The 16374-nt window shown below is 39.3% G+C and overlaps 1 protein-coding gene across 3 annotated transcripts in view; it reads right to left on the reverse strand.

The window, feature by feature from the left end:
* phkb (phosphorylase kinase, beta) overlaps positions 1-16374 on the reverse strand; it is a 110987-nt gene that overhangs the window by 23093 nt on the left and 71520 nt on the right. For all 3 annotated transcript variants that reach the window (XM_044365750.1, XM_044365836.1, XM_044365922.1), the window contains 2 exons: positions 8882-8937; positions 7922-8015 (listed from right to left, as the gene is read on the reverse strand). In XM_044365750.1, coding sequence (XP_044221685.1) covers positions 7922-8015; positions 8882-8937 — 150 coding nt within the window. The remainder of the gene's footprint in view (positions 1-7921; positions 8016-8881; positions 8938-16374) is intronic.

Genomic DNA, 16374 nt, shown 5'->3' on the forward strand with positions numbered 1-16374 from the left:
GACTCTAGAGAAGAGGTAACAGCATTAATCAGCAAGAACAGAAGAGGTAATATCTTTGGATATATTTTTTTTAATCAAAACAACTTGCTAGCTGTCAACTGCTAACCACTACCTGCCACTGTTACCAACTTTCCAAAGGAGAAACTGGACTGGGGATGCTAAGAGTTATTTTGTGAAGACAAGAAAAGAAACTAAGGGGTCCTCGTTGGTGGTATTCTCTCTGTCTTTCCATGAGCTGGTGTGATGGCGGCACGACCGATGTTTGCAGTGGCCCCTCCTAGTTCCAACTATGAAGTGTCTTCTTTGTCCATGTCTACTTCTACATCTGTGTCATTGTGTGGAGTGCAAGGGAAATATGTCTATGATTGTCAGTTTCTTTTGGACATTCATAACAAAGACTTTTGCTATGAGAAATAATGGCTGAGAGCTAAATCAGCTGAGCAAGCTTGGTCTGCTACGCCCAGTGGACCCAAAGGAGACCACAGCCTTGCCTGGAGCTGCACCAGAAAGGAAACAGCGAAAGTGGTGCGACAGGACGCAGAAGCAGGGCGAGCGCGGAGGAGTGCAAATTAGGCTAACTGCTAACCCATACAAATTGGCAGTTCCAACAATCATGCTGGCTAATGTTCTTTCTCTGAACAGTAAAATGGATTATATATAACCTCCTCCATCAGTGCTGGTTACTCATTGAACTGCACCAGTTGTAAACATCGAACTATTACATGCATTTCTCTCTAAATGCATTTTAATGCACTATGCTGCTGTCATCTTTTTTTTAAAATTGGCATTTGTTTTTTTGTCATTTTTAAGGGAATTTTTAGATATATATCTTTATCCTTTCTGTTGTTGTGGCACTGCTGTGGGATGGGAGGTCATTTTTTTATGTATGCAAGTACGCAAGAAAATTAATCTTGAATGTATGATCCAGTAGTTTTTAGGCTTGACCCATAAAAGTCAGCTTTGAATTTAAACATCATTTTAAAAATCTGTCTCTTGTGAGTTGCCTAACTTTAGGGAAGCTCAATACTAAATCAGTGGAGTATCCCTTTAAAGTTAAAATATCAACCATTTGAGTATTTTTCTTGCTGTGGTTTAAACTTCAGTAAATTAGTGAAATGACTGTTTTTATTCCCCAGTTTGCAGATCTGTTTTACTCATTTAAGACATTTGAAACTTGTCCATACACTATAATTCCACCCCCTCTGGCTCTACAGAAGAAGTACTGTTGCTTAATCAAGTCAAGTCATGTCCTAGGACATGTCCAAGTACTCCAAGTTTGTTAGCTGAAAAATGTTGACATCAGCAGTGAAGGATGTCCAGTGTACAGAGGCTGGGAGAGAGCCTGGCATCCATGCTCAACAGGGTTTGGATGAATGTGCTCAGAGTAGCTGACGTCAATTTTCACATTTAATTGGTAGACTAAAAACTCTGTAGTTTCAGCTAAGTCACTTCAAACCTTAACAAAACAAAACAAGCTACAATCAACAAGGTTGTCTTACATGATGTCTTTTTCACAACTTGGAGCATCACAGACATCAGATAAATAGAAATCCTTGACTGTTTCTCACAGGTACAACGGTAATTACCAAGCTACTATATAAAAGGGAAAGAGAGAAAGAGGTCATGGCCTTCTCCCTTTACAATATGTGAAATGCTTTTAGAGGTGGCAGCGAGGAGAATACGGAAGCTTCAGTTTCCAGAGTATTTCTTTGGGGCTTCAGTTAAGAGCTTCTTAGAGCTGTGTCACCTGCTGCCGCATTCTCCCAACTCAACACAGCTGCAATACATGATATCAACCAAAAGGTGGTGCTCTGCTACTCCTGTGCGCCTGCTCGCTGTTTTGAAAAGCCTGAGCTGAACACAACAGGAGAACGCAAGGGTTAGAGCAATTAAAAGAAATTATACTAAAAGAAGAAAAGGTACAGTATCTATAAAAGAAGACAAATGTTAATTGAGGATTAAGTGACAGTGCAAATAAATGCCCTAAAAGACATATATAAGACCTGGGGGAGAAAAGCAGAGGGAGGTTAGAAGAACCTCTGCACCCAACACTTCCTGTGTGCAGAATACCAATGAAGAACGACAACACACAAGCAGCCTATCAAAGCATCCTTTCATTCCCTCGCATTTCCACTGACCGCAGCACAAACAGCAAGCCTGACAGGTGGGAGAGATAATACAAGCTGTATTTTTGCAGTGGCTTCAAGGTGCAAAATTGTACGACTACTTATTGGCAAACTCTGCATAACTTTTAATTCACCACTGGGACATTCCTCAGTTTCATAGGAGCTCAGAAAGGAGTAGGTTTCTGAACATTTTTATCGCTGCCAGGTTGATGCGCTGAAGAGCGTAAATGCAACTCTTGGTGTCACAAAATGTGCATAACAGATTAACTTTTACGGTAGATGCTGTTATCCAGAGGGACTTATAGTGAATGTACAGGCTGGGGTTCAGCGTCTTGCCAGACAGCTCCAAAGACAGCTCCAAATGATACTATAAATCTATATATAAAGATACTATAAATCTTATAAATTTGGTTTTGGTTCTGTGACAGTTTCTCTAACCACTAGGTCGCCGCATTAAAGGTCTTTATAGGTTTGTATTTTTTCATGTTCGTCTTAAACAATACTCACATGCTCCTATTTCTGTGCAAAAATTAATTCTGAACTACAACAGAAGCTAACATTACCCTCCTTAAGTTGGAGTCAGTCAAATCAAGTGGGTGTCTTCCAAAATTACAATCTTTTTAGTACTAAATTGCCCCTCCCTCTGTTTCCCCCAACAACATTTCCTTGCTGAGCTATATATGGTAGAGGGACACTGATAAAAAAGAGGGAAATTTGTACTAGAAAGACTGTAACTTTGGAGGATACCCACTATCTGACTAACTCTGCCTGCTAAAGCCTCACAGTAGTCTGCAGATTTTAACCACCAGCTCATATAGAATAATGTAAGACGGGATCTCTTTACGGCCTGCATGGAGCGGAGGAATGATTACAGCAACCAATTACTTAATTTCAGCGTAAAGGGAAATTCTGCTATTTATCAACCTGGGTCCTCTTCTTATATTTTTGTCCATATTTGTCATGATAACACTGTACTCACCACTTCCATTGGATGGATTTGTTAAATGCATGTAATGCAACATTCATCATAGTCATCATCACACCTCTAACGAAAGTAAACACAGAAAGTAGTCTCCTGGAAGTCAGTGTAGTAATTTTAGAAGACTGCATAGCACTGCAAAACGTGTTTAAAATGTTAAATTGAAGTTTTCTGAGAGGATGAGGGAGGCTCACGCGTTTTGTTTCAATCAACATCATTCTCGCTGGAGTCCTCATTTCCCAAAACTCTATTACTGAAGTGGTGAGTAAAATATTGTCAAGGCTAATTGTTACAATGTACAAAAATATGAATAGACCTCCAATCTTTATTCAATGTGTCTCTTTAGCAAATTCATTAGCATCTGACATAACAGGAGAAGACGAACGAGAGACACAACAGAGAAAATGTCGGACATTTATGTTGCATATCAGCTATGAAACAGAGAGAGGAACATGTATTGCTGTTTACCTAACAGAAGGCTATTTTTGGGCAAAGCAGTGATTTGCAAGGGGATAAGCTTTAGGGTGTACGTGTGGGAATAACACATTGCAAAATGTAATTGCCACTCTCCCATTTTCAGGCAGCTGTTGTCAACACAATCAAACGGCTGCGAGGGACGAGGTGAGGTGAGCAAATGCAGCCTGCAGCACCGGAGATGGTGGTGACTCCGAGATAAACAGATTCTGTCGAGGAAGGAACGTCTGTCTGGGCTTCGGATTTAATATTCAGCACAGCGCCCGCTCTGACTCACAATTGCATATCCATCTGAGAGGCTGAGCACCACGCAGCAGAAAGAGGCAGAGGGGAAAGAAGGAAAAAGTAACAGGTATGACAGTTCAAAGGCAGATGATAGACCTGGAGGGGTGAGCTGTTTGGTGTAACGGACATAATGGGGGTGGGGCAGGATGTAGGCCTAGAGGGGAGAATAGGGTTAGAGAAACAGATGTGATGGATATAGCAAAAGAGGGACAAAAGGAAGAAAGGCCTAGAGAAAAGAACAGAGCCCAACGAGATGACATGATAGGAGAAATTGTTTGTTTACAGAAGGTGGCGGGGAAAATAGATGCCACATAACAGACATGACAGATGAGGAACAGAGGCCAGGGAGGGTTTGGGTGACGGATATGACAGAGGAGAGACAGAAGACAGGGAGATAGTAGACTTCAAACAGACATGTAGATGAGGGACAGTACTTTGAGAAGAGACCAGAGTTTGATGGTGATGATATGATGGTATTTGGTAGTACAAATGGTATAATCTGTGACAGATGAAAGAAGTAGAGTGGATGGTATGGAAATAACAGCTGATAGCTGGTTCCACTTTGGATCCTCTTCAAAGTTGGAAAAATACCAGGATTCTTTAAGTTCAGAGTCTAAAACAATTCTTTTATCTTACCTCTCCTTTTTTAGTTGCAAAGACAAATGTACAAAATTTTCAGGTAGCCATTTTGCATAATATATTGTGTCTGGACAAACCAGAATATTAGAACTGGAAAAGTAATTGTTTTATTTTAAATATACTATCACATAACACGAGTAAAAGTCATGACAGTGTAGATGTTCTAACCCCTAACCCTCACCTTAACCCTAACCCTAAAAAGCAGACCTGGAAGAGCCTGGGGATTAGTCATGGATAAGACAGCAGAGAGTTAATAAACTGTATACAGGGAGTTTTTGTTGTAACAGAATATAGGTGGGTTGGCTTGAAAAAGAGGGCAGATCAAAAGGAGAGCTGGTTAAAAATAACAGACATGAAGGTATAGATGTTGAGAGTATGTCTGAGGGGAATAGTGTAAAAAATGATTTAGTTTATGGGAGGAGAAAGCAACAGGAAAGAGTCAGGAAACTAAAGCAGACAGAGTACATACTAGATAGAAGAGTGGGAGTAGTGTGATTGACATGACAAAGCATTGTTCTGCTTATCTTTCAAAGGTCGAATAAGTATTGTGATATTGATGCCTACTAAGCTCTTTCAAAAACTACATCATTTCAAAGATCTTTTAAAAAATCTGTTTTGCTGAACTTTTCAATAGTTAGTAAAGTGACTTTTTACATCCAACAGCAGGTTTTTTATGTTCTCCTCAGAAACTCCTCAATCCCTGCAAATGATCTACTTTGTATGACCTCTAAGTATTCAAATCCTAGAGTAAAACAGTTGTCAGGAAGTGATTCAAAATTACCCACTCTGAATATCACAATTTAACATTTAGGGATATCTTCAATCTCTTAAAGAACTGTCTAAAATACCCTTCTGTGAACAAATTCGGAAGCTGCTTAGGTCCACACATCTCCAATTTGCCAAAGTGACACAGTGACAGCTCCACCATTATGCTGATCAATCAACATGAACAATCACTACTCAACTAATCAATCACTTCAACCAACCTGTATCTTGGCTGTGATTGATGGGACAATCAAGAGGAAAATCTTAAGAGCAGGAAATCTTGTACTGGCTGAGCCAAGTTCTTCTGGGATATTGATAGCTAACTGCTGAAATGTAATCTGGCTGACTGTAAGATTGATTTGTGTAGTGGCGCTGTGATGGCATCAATAGTCTATCCATAGACTGTGAAAAAAAAATATGGACGTAGTCACCGTGACGTCACCCATTGGTTTGTGGACTTCCATTTCAAAGCCTCGACTTTGGCGATTTGACTGTCGCCATATTGAATTTGACCATTGCCATCTTTGATTTTTGGAGCCAGAAGTGACCATATTTGGCCAACAAGGTGAAGCTGACCCTAGCGCTAGCTGCTAGCTTGGTTAGCATGGTGCATTTACAGTCTATGGTTAACTTTGATAATGCTTCTATTTTTCTAGACTTTTTTAGGCGACCAAAATGTTACAGTAAACTTTGATGAGCTGAAAAAACACTGTGAACAACCTGGTATCATGCCAAAGTATGTAATACACCTGCTGGTCCACTGTGTCAGTGTCACATTTTGCCTCGCTTAGGCATGAAAAATACATGCATATACGTTAGGAGCATTTTCTAATATGGCACCTCTATCAGCAGTAATCAGCAGGACAACATAATTTGTCTGTGCTTAATAAAATAAAATAATCATGTTTTATGGTGTGACAACGCTGTGGTTCAGGTCTGGTTGGCTTGGTTAGGGTTAGGGAAAGATCATGGTTTGGGTTAAAATGATCACTTAAATGTGGTGTGGGTTAAAGTTACTGTATCCTTAAAGTTAGGCGACCTTTGTTGTCATGGCAACAGTAAACTCCACGACAACTGTAGTTACTCGATAAAAAAAACGTAACACTCGCAGTTGGAAGTGGGAAGCAAACAGTGATTTCCTGCAGCTAAGACCACTTTTTGTCATCTAACTATCTACCTATCCACCCAACCAGCCAGTGTATTACACGTTTGGTGTGATACTGGGCTGCTGTGAAAGCAACAGCTACGCCTATACTCTGTGAATCTGGGGATACGCCATGGTTAAGTTACATAATCCACATCATCGCAGTGGTAGTCATTGGTCAATCACAAGGTATCCATGCCCTAAAGCATACCCTACTTTATTGTCTACTTAACTCTAAATGGGACCATAAGTTCAGGACATCATGCTGTATTGAAGACTTGAAACTATTGATTGAGACCATAAACTCATTAGGTCTCAATCATAAGTTAATAAATCAAGTGAGAAGTAGGGTCATTTTCTCATAAACTTCCGTACAATTGGACTTCTTTTTGGAGCCAGTGGAGTCACCCCCTGCCCCCTGTTCTTAGAGAGAATGCAGGTTTAAGGCATTTCCACATTGGCTTCCCTTTTCAGATGAGAGCTATCCGTTTGAGTCTATCACAGTTTTCTCCTGTTATATATCCTCAGAACTATTCATAGCAGAGGACAATGAATGTGAATCTCCCTTTCTACAGTTAGGGAAAAGACATCAAACCAAGCAACAAAGCACTGCAGCTAATCATGCACTGCAAAATGTCTGCAATCAGCAAGGTTTCAATTGACCATTCCCTGCACAATCATAGCTTAGCAACCATAACTAGGCACAGCAGGCCTGTCAAGCCTTGCATTTCTCGTCAAGTTGAGTTGTGTGTGTAGTAAGAGATACTCTGAGCATAAAGAGTTTGGGAGATGGTGTATTTCACTTTTAGCATTTGTGTAAGGAATGGATTAAACACTGTGTTTATTTGCCCTATCCAGACTAGTATGACATTTTAACTACACTGAAAATAATTTAGTTAGCAAACATTATTTTACAGGTAACATTAGAAAATTCCCCTTTCATAACTTGAAGATGGGAGCTGGTGGTCCTGAACGCTACTATATACTAGTTTGTCCTTCTTTTTATTTGGCTTGGGGAAACCAAATAAAAACCTCCAGCTAAACTCATTACTCCTCAAAGCCTTTTTTCTTTTCTATCTTTTTTTTATAACCTATTATTTGAAAATATGAACAATACAGCATAAATCTAACCTCTGTGTTGCTCATCCAAGAATGTTATTGTATTCTGTTAAAAAGAATACCATTTTAATCATATTTTTATTTATAATACTGTATTATAATACTAGAGGTAACTAGCTCTACTCTGCAAAACAAGAACAATTCTACGGCTGGGTCAGAAATCACTCCCTGTTTACTAAAATGCCAGTTTTTGTCCAACTCTGTGTGAAATCAAGACCCCTTTGTTAAAAAATTACTAAGAATTTTGCCACCGTTATCATTGTAAAGTGCATATGTGCTATGTAAGAAAGGAAAGCTGGACATAGCATAGCATAGCATAGCATTAGCACTGCAACAGTAACTAATGCTTGATTGTAAACTCGGGAACTGATCAATGTGTGTTTGTGTTACCTTGACCAGTTCCTTCTGAGGCCAGATCTGGATGGGCTCCACCTGTTGGGGCGTCTGGGTCTGAATGCCGTAGGTGTTCAGAAACACCTGGAGTCTACACACACACACACACAAAATAACAATCTTACAAACTATAATTTTAGGCATTTTACATAGCTATTAGTGTATTTTTAGCACAGGTACCCTTTTTAAATTTTTTTTTTTTTTTAAAACAACCCATTTACCAGTCCTAAATCAGACACAAAATATATTTATTCAATTCTTTGTTATTTCATATTCCTTGGGGGAAAACGTGTGAATTATATCTAATAATTATCTCCTAATAAATATGCTATTCTGTAACAACAGCTGCTGACCTTTAAGAAATCTGTAACTCATGAAAATCTGCAGCTACTACAAGTCTATAGTCCTTGTGAAGCTGCAGCTGTGTCAGTAGAATGTTAATAAATCTATCGGGCTTGTGTCTTTGAAAATATAAAACTAATGTTAATCATTTTCACTGTAAAACCTTTATCTATTATAAAGCTGTAGCTGTTATTGAACTGCAGTATATATTAGCGAGCATAAGAGGACTGCGGTGAGAAAGACAAGTCCTGATGGGGACTTGCCAGCCAGAGTAATTGAAGCTACAGGTTAACAAGCTTCACAGAGTCATTTGACCCTGTTTGACACACACACACACCCACACTCTTACACATGTATCACAGTGTACGAACACACGCACACATACTCAAACGAACCCACGCACACGATGAGAAGAGTGACTGATGATGGCAGAGGTCAGGCCGAGCTTGAGCTTTATGAGCTCAGCACAATTACAGCGCTGAGCGAGCCGAACAGGAGAGAAAATAACCTCGCTTTATGGCCTGCAGCACATTAAGAGACACACACACACATATATATATATATATATATATATATATACATAGACACACACACACACACCCACACACACATTACCTCTGGCTCTCAGCTATCAGGGACACGTGAACCACAACATCATTCTCTATGGGGCCCTGTGAGAGAGACAGAGAACAGAGAGATTAACATGTGAACCACATCTCTACTACATGTTGCATATGTTACATCAGTAGTTATATAACATTGTATTGTGTGGTTATTTTTGTGAAAACATTCCTCCTTTGGCAACACTGTGAATTTCATATAAACCTGTTGAATCGTTATGGATGGATTACAAATGTTTAGGTCCAAGTGTTCTGTTATTTCTCAGATTGACAATAATATTGTTTTTATATGTTCACAATTATGTAGTAGCTATTCTTTTTACATTCTCACTTATTTTATTGCTTAATTTCTTTGCTTTAGTTATGCTATTAATCTAACATCCATACCAATAAAGCACACTGGCACAAAACTAATCTGACTTCAATAAAACTGATCATTTGTGTGTGTGTGTGTATGTGTGTGTGTGTGTGTCAGAGAGAGAAGAACAGACAGTGGTTGAAATCAGAATTCAGCTCACTCTTTCATTAAGTGACAGCAGCCTGTGTTATTGTTTTCTCCACTCTCACATAATTTAAAGCTCCGAATAAGCAACAAAGGTTGATGAGAGATGCGGGAGCAGTGGGCTGGGAGGGAAGGAGCTAGGAATTAGAAGGATGAGGGAGATGTGCCAAGGAAGGAAAAACAGAGATCAGAGAAACATCAGGCTGGTTACGTTGACATTTTTTTCCACTTTGGTGCCCAAAAAGTGAGATTTGTTGAAAACTGAAATTACATTTGAATGGAGAAGTACGACAGAGAGAGGGGAGATAGGGAGGCATGACATTTCAATTGATTTTCTTTCCAAGATAAGAGATATAATAAACAAATTAACTTATGGATATTTTGGTTATCATGTTATGCCATTTATAAAGTAGAAATCTTAAGCATTTTCTGGTTCCAGCTTCTCCAATGTGAGGATTTGCTGCTTTTCATGTCATTCTATCATTTAATATCTTTGTATGAAGTGACTAGTAACTGAGTACAATTACTCAAGTACGACATTTGAGTGCAATTTTGAGATACTTGCACTATTACCATTTTAAACTTCTTTATACTTTACTACATTTCAGAGGGAAATATTTTGCTTTTTTACTCCACTACATTTATTCGATAGCTATGGTAAAAAAACAAAAAAACAACATATAATAAGCTTGTAAAATACAGTGCTTATAAAAGCAGTGTCTAGTTTGAACCCCAAACAGGTGAACTCAGTTGTTCAGCTTAACAGTTTAAAGGATAACGCTGGTGATATTTATTTTCTTATAGCCAGAAAATCCCATGAAAAAACTCAAATCAGCAATGAACTAATCCACCTACTAAATCTTGCCTGTGTATCAAAAGCGTGATTTATCTTATTACTCTGTGCCATAGAGCCTCGTCTGTCCAAAAACTATTAAAAACACATTAGTGAGCCAGATCATAGCACTGGGTGAACATGTTCCCTCATTACCGAGAACATGGACACTGTAGTTTATTTTTTCAATCCCACAAACACCATCCTGCTGCTGTAAGTACTCACAAGACCGCCAAATGAGTATTAAAACACCACTAAAATAGTCCAAATGTACTAATGCTTCTGTTTGAGTTAGGTCTGCTGAAAAAAAACAGTACCCAGCTGTTTCAGAAAATTACTTGGCTTTCTTTTTAAAATGAAACTAGATAATTGTAAGAAGTATGAGTTATCAAATGAGCTTATGATTGAGTCCCACAGACAGGGTAGAGAGGTTGGACAGACTGACAAATCGTTGGATAATAAAAATGTTGAATAAGTCTAGCCTTCTCTTCTTTAACCACTTTTCTAAATCAATGTGCAGGCTTCTCTAAAGGACAGCTCTTCAGTTATTATTGCTTTCTTAATATTGTAACAATGTGGTTGGACAATAACCCCAAGATATGTAGCAATGAAACTGTATAAATGCTATCATAAAAGGACAAAGTAAAGATAAAAACTGAAAAAAACCCAAGTATACAAAAAAAACAATGCTTTCTGGACTAAAGCTGTACAAACAAAAGGCTTTTCATGGCTTTCACAGCTGAGGCCTCAGAAGTAGGCAGTCAAGGTAACGCTTTACAGCAGTACATGCAGCGATATGGAGACAGTCACAATTGGCCAAAAGAGCAACACAAATTTCATGTTGGTGAGAGACGGAGATAGAATAGAGAGAAGAGGGGAAAAGAAGGAACAAACAGTCCTTTCTCTGCAGTAATCTCAGACCCTTTAGGCTATGGACAATCAGTGAAAAGACAGAAAAGAGACGTCACAGTTGTTTGTCTTGTAGTGGAGGACCTGCACACTGAATAAATCACATGCAAATGAAGCAAGAATGTTCTGAAGAGACATCTGTGAATGTTTTTCACTTACAAAGGCTGGCACTACACATGTAATCTATCAATGTGTTTTTGGAAACTGAAACATGCAGAATATCTGCAGCCGTCAATATCATCTTCTGCTAAGAAAGACACTTTTATTTGTGTATGTTTATAACAATAATAAGAATAATGATAATAATGATAACAGCAATAATAATAAGAAGAAGAAGAAGAAGAATGATAATAAGAATAATAAGAATAATAAGAATTTATTTGTATAGCACTTTTCACAACACAATTACAAAGTGCTTTATAGAACAAGATAAAATAGTACACACAGTCAGGATAAAAACAACAAAAACATAAAATGTATAATAAAAACAATTGAAATAAAGCAATAAGAGGGATAGAAACTAGGCAAATAGATTTACTATAAAAAACCCTTCTTGTAAAAGCAAGTTGTGAGAAGTGATTTAAAAGAAGGCATTGAGTTTGCTCCTCAGACAGGGAGTTCCACTCTAACGGAAAACTCCCAGTTTTCTTTTGTAACGAGGTGAGCTGTGGGAACAGTTGGGAGGTTCCTACCTGAGAAGGCTCATACAGCGTGAGTAAATTGATGATATAGGTAGGAGTAAGACCATGTTCATTCCTTTTGTTCTCTCTTGCTTTCCTAATCAAGATTCATGCATACTGTTACATTTATGTACATGTAAATATGTACATACATACAACAGTAAATATCTGTATGTATCCTTCGGTGCCTTTCATCTTCTTGCTCTTTATTTGTAGAAATCCCATTTGTTCATGTATTTCATATGTGTGATATGTATATATGTGTGTGTGTGTTAAGCTGACGCACTAGATGATTTGTCACACAGAACCATCTGAGAAGTCGTCCTTGGAAACTGTAGGAAAAGGGCAGGCGCTTTCAAAAAATACTTGGCAGGTGATTGGATGAACCATCTGTCTGTCACCGTCTAACCTTGTGAGGCAGCTGGATTCACAAGAATCCTCATGGGACGCTGATTGGTCAGAACTGCCGGTGGTATGGACACAAGCGCATAACTTGAAACCTGACAAGATGGATTCTCGCATGATCTCATGAATCCAGCTGCCTCGCAAGGTAATGTGTGTGTGTGTGTGTGTGAACCGCAAGCAGAGACAATCCTCTTCATTGCACTGAGTGAGGGTCTATTCGGGGGCCATTCAGGAAGCAGGCAGCAGCTTGTGACTCACAGGAGCGGTGGCCTTTCATCTTGTTCTCATTGTGGGGATGCGCACACACATACTGATACACACATGCATACACATCGAACATGGAAACACTCTTACATGAAGGCACAAAGGCACCGATACAGGCATGCATAAATAGTCAGATTCTCACTCGGTGACAGAACACACACAAATAAGCATGCTTGTGGATTCTCATACACACACACACACACAAACACACACAAATACAGAAAGCTGGCAGCCATTTTGTTTGGTCGATAAGAGCTGGTTTTAGCCAACAACCTAGTTATCATCAATCAGAGAGTAGAGAGAGAACAGAGAGAAGGGGGAGGCTGAGTAGAAAAAAGAGACGGCGGAACACAAATCTCTCTTGATGAATGGGGGGGCAATGGCTTCCAAAATACTGCAATGCAACTCTCTCATTAGCGCTGGTCTCTGAGCAGACAAAGGAGTCATTTGGGGAAGGAGGAGAAAATGGAAATGCATTATGGAAACACGGGAAAAATGTACTCCCTCTCACTCTCTCCTCCGCGCACTGCAGTCGAACCTCGGCGACACACGACTGCGAGAGAGGAAGATGAGATGAGTCTTCAAATGTTTCTTTAAACAACCTTTTCAGAGGCACCCTTAAACCAGTGTAGCGTGACAGAAATGGTGTTGAGTCTGAGAGGGAAGCGGAAAAGAAAAGATGTGTCGTTTCTCGGCGGGGGCTTTGCTGCAGACTGCTTAAAGGTGGTTAACAAATCATATTGGACCCTAGATATAGCTGATGGTGCAGCCAGGGATCTTAACTCAGCACAGTTCAGGCCAGATGTAAGGGTTTAAAGACCTTTGTACCACTCCCTGGAATTGGATTTCAGGCTAATTAATGAAAAGAAAAAAAAAAAGCTGGTAGAACAAATGAGTTGCAATTGAACACAGGTGATTCAAATTATGAAACTTTGACAGCAATAGAATAAATAATACAACAGGAAATGTGACGTTTAGAGCAATGAAGTCCAAATGTGTTCAGTGAGGCAGAATAGATGAAAACAGACAAGTTCGGCCTGTTGTTTTAACCCTGTCTTGCACTACCTCTTAGAGCAGACATGCATGTGAATTAAATGCTTCTTGAGTGTAAAAATGTGCTCTCTCCATCTCACTACACCGTCTCCACCTACACATTAAACCTACAGATGAATGCTACAAGTTCAATCAGCTTCTCTTGGGAAATTCTACTGGAAATCGCTGACTGCAGTAGAGGAAGACAAGGCATGCTTAGGGAGGTTGAGTAAGTCACAAAAAATGAATTGCATCACTTTGTCATGAAATAACCTAGAATGCAACATCACAGATTAATGATATCTAACAGTGTATGTATCTAAGAGGGAGGTTTGCTGGTGGGCAAACAGTGGGGATTCAGCTGTTGACTGCTAAAGGGCAGCTGAATATCACAGATTACTGAGATCTAACTGATGAGGTGCATTTCCTCTGAGATGTATTTATATTTTCTGGTTGTCCTGTTCATAGGACCATAAAGCCAACATAATTGCTGGTGCCTTTTACATACAAACATAAAAAACATATTACAAGGTGGAGTGTTTTTTATATTTTTGAAATTATGCCCATAAAGATTCAAAGAGTAAGAATGTGTTGATAACTCAATACAACCTTATAATGTAACTTGTTTTAACTTCTAATTCTTTAGCTGTGTTCAATGTAGGCTACAGTGTATCACAACAAAAACTTAAAGATGCTATAATTCATATTTTTATATTGCAATGGATCAAATTGACTGTATGCAACATGGAAGGGGTTACTCCCAGTGACAAAACCACAGTTCCCCTCAGCTCTATGGAGCATTTAAGTGTCTTTCAGCTCATTAGTTTGGTTTTCCAGCCCACAACTTTTGATTCACTCTCACCACTTTAATCAGTCATATTTCCAGCCACACAAGGCAGCTGTTTTCAATGACAAACCCTGATAAACCCACTGTACGCTACCTGCCCAGCACCAAACAGCAGAAAAGTTAGCGACTAGCTAGTGAACATAGTGGAGAATATAGCAAATATATTTCCCCCAGGAGTTCTTGAGGAAAAAAAACAAAGCTAAAAGTAGAGAGAATATTGGACTCAAAATCAACTCAAAATCAGTGCTAAGTTTACCCTATATGTGCTGGATGGGTAAATAAGTGTTGGGGGATCAGACTACACAAATTCAGCCTGATTTTGACCTGATCTTGTCATTGCTGACAAATTTCCAGTGTCAGGCCCGATTATGAACGTCAGGAACGATGAATGGGCCTTGTAGTGTGATATAATCGAAGAACAGTTGTGTGGTGTCTGGGACGCCCCACGACACCCCGACAAAAAGTCTAGCATGTCAGAATTTGTTGTATTATGAGTGCTCTCTGGCACACATATGTAAACACCAACACAGAGAGTCAAAGTTGTCCAGCAGCTGTCCAGCTGAGCTGAGCTGCACTTAGTGTCTGAGACAGCTGGAAGAACAGCAGCTCATCTCCTTCATTCATTCATTTTTTCTTTCACGAGACCTTATGTTCACATACAGTACACTCAGGAACGGGTCTACAATCGTTTTGTCTTTCTTTTCTTTTTCTTTGCAGAATACAAGACCGCCAGCATCACACATAGCGCTTCTGTAGCCATGATTGACAATATCTTGACCCTCCTCACCAACGACATATGAACTTGTGTAAGGTCGAGAACGATGATTGGTCAGGGTCATGTTTGTAGTGCTGCCAGTCTCCCAACCAAGACATCACAAGAATTTATGGCACTATGATTGCCTGATCTGACATGGTGACCATTGTGAAAGACAAAAATATTGTGTAGTCTGATCCAGTCATTAAAAAAAGTCAGTGTGGTGTTTACAGATTGTTTCTGCTGCCTCCATGTGGCCAAAACATCAGTTAATGCAGGTTTAAGCATATAAATTACTGCTTTTAAGGATTTTTGAGACTTTAAATTTCCATCACTTTGTAAATCCATTTTATGGATCCGTAGGACCTGTAAATACTCTCTGGGTCACAGTACCTTGTTTCATTTACCAATTTTGCTGGTGTTATAATATTGAACTACTCTCACAAACATGCGATACAGAATATCAGAGCTGCGAGTGCCTGAGGGATATCCAGCCCACCAGACCAGAACACTGAATACATAAGCACTGTACACAAGAGGGCATGAACAACAGCAGAGACCTCAGAGTTGCCACCATGCAGAACTTGTGCTCTGTTAGCTTGATCACATCAACAGTGCAGGCATCCTGCTACCAACCCATACCGCTGCACCAATCATTAATTAAATCACTGAATACCACTGAGTTTTGCCTCCAACTTGCTCGACTGAATTGATATGGAAATGAGATTCATTTATTCATGAATTAAGAAGAACAAAGCGAAAACAATGCGAGGGAAGTATTTAATATTAACTTGAGACCCCTTGTAGGAGGACTGTTTGAAAAAACAGATGCAGTTTAGGCCATCTGTGAAGTATATGGTTATACAGTAGCAGGAATTGGCAGATGGTGAGATCAGCATAAATAATTACGCACACCAAAGTCTGGCCAAAGGTTTTAAATACAGAGAGGAAAACAATAGAAACTCTGCAAGGAAGTATTAAACAAGGTTCACTGATTCTCTCTTGTCTCATATGGAGCATCCTGCAGAGCACCTGTTTGGTTTGGTCAAGTCGAGTTTATAATGTTTCAACAAAAGCATACGTCAAAGGGTTTTACAAATAAAGGGCCTTAATCAACAGTCAATCATCAAACAAAGTGATTCACTATGGTACTTACTGTATAGTAACTCACTTATAGGAATTGGAGAAGTCTGGTCCAAAAGTATTAAATGGAATCTCTCTGCAGCCAACACAGAGGGCTGAAGCTGCAAAAGGACATTTGTC

Source organism: Thunnus albacares, chromosome 1 (assembly GCF_914725855.1).
Source record: "Thunnus albacares chromosome 1, fThuAlb1.1, whole genome shotgun sequence".
NCBI lineage: Eukaryota > Metazoa > Chordata > Actinopteri > Scombriformes > Scombridae > Thunnus > Thunnus albacares.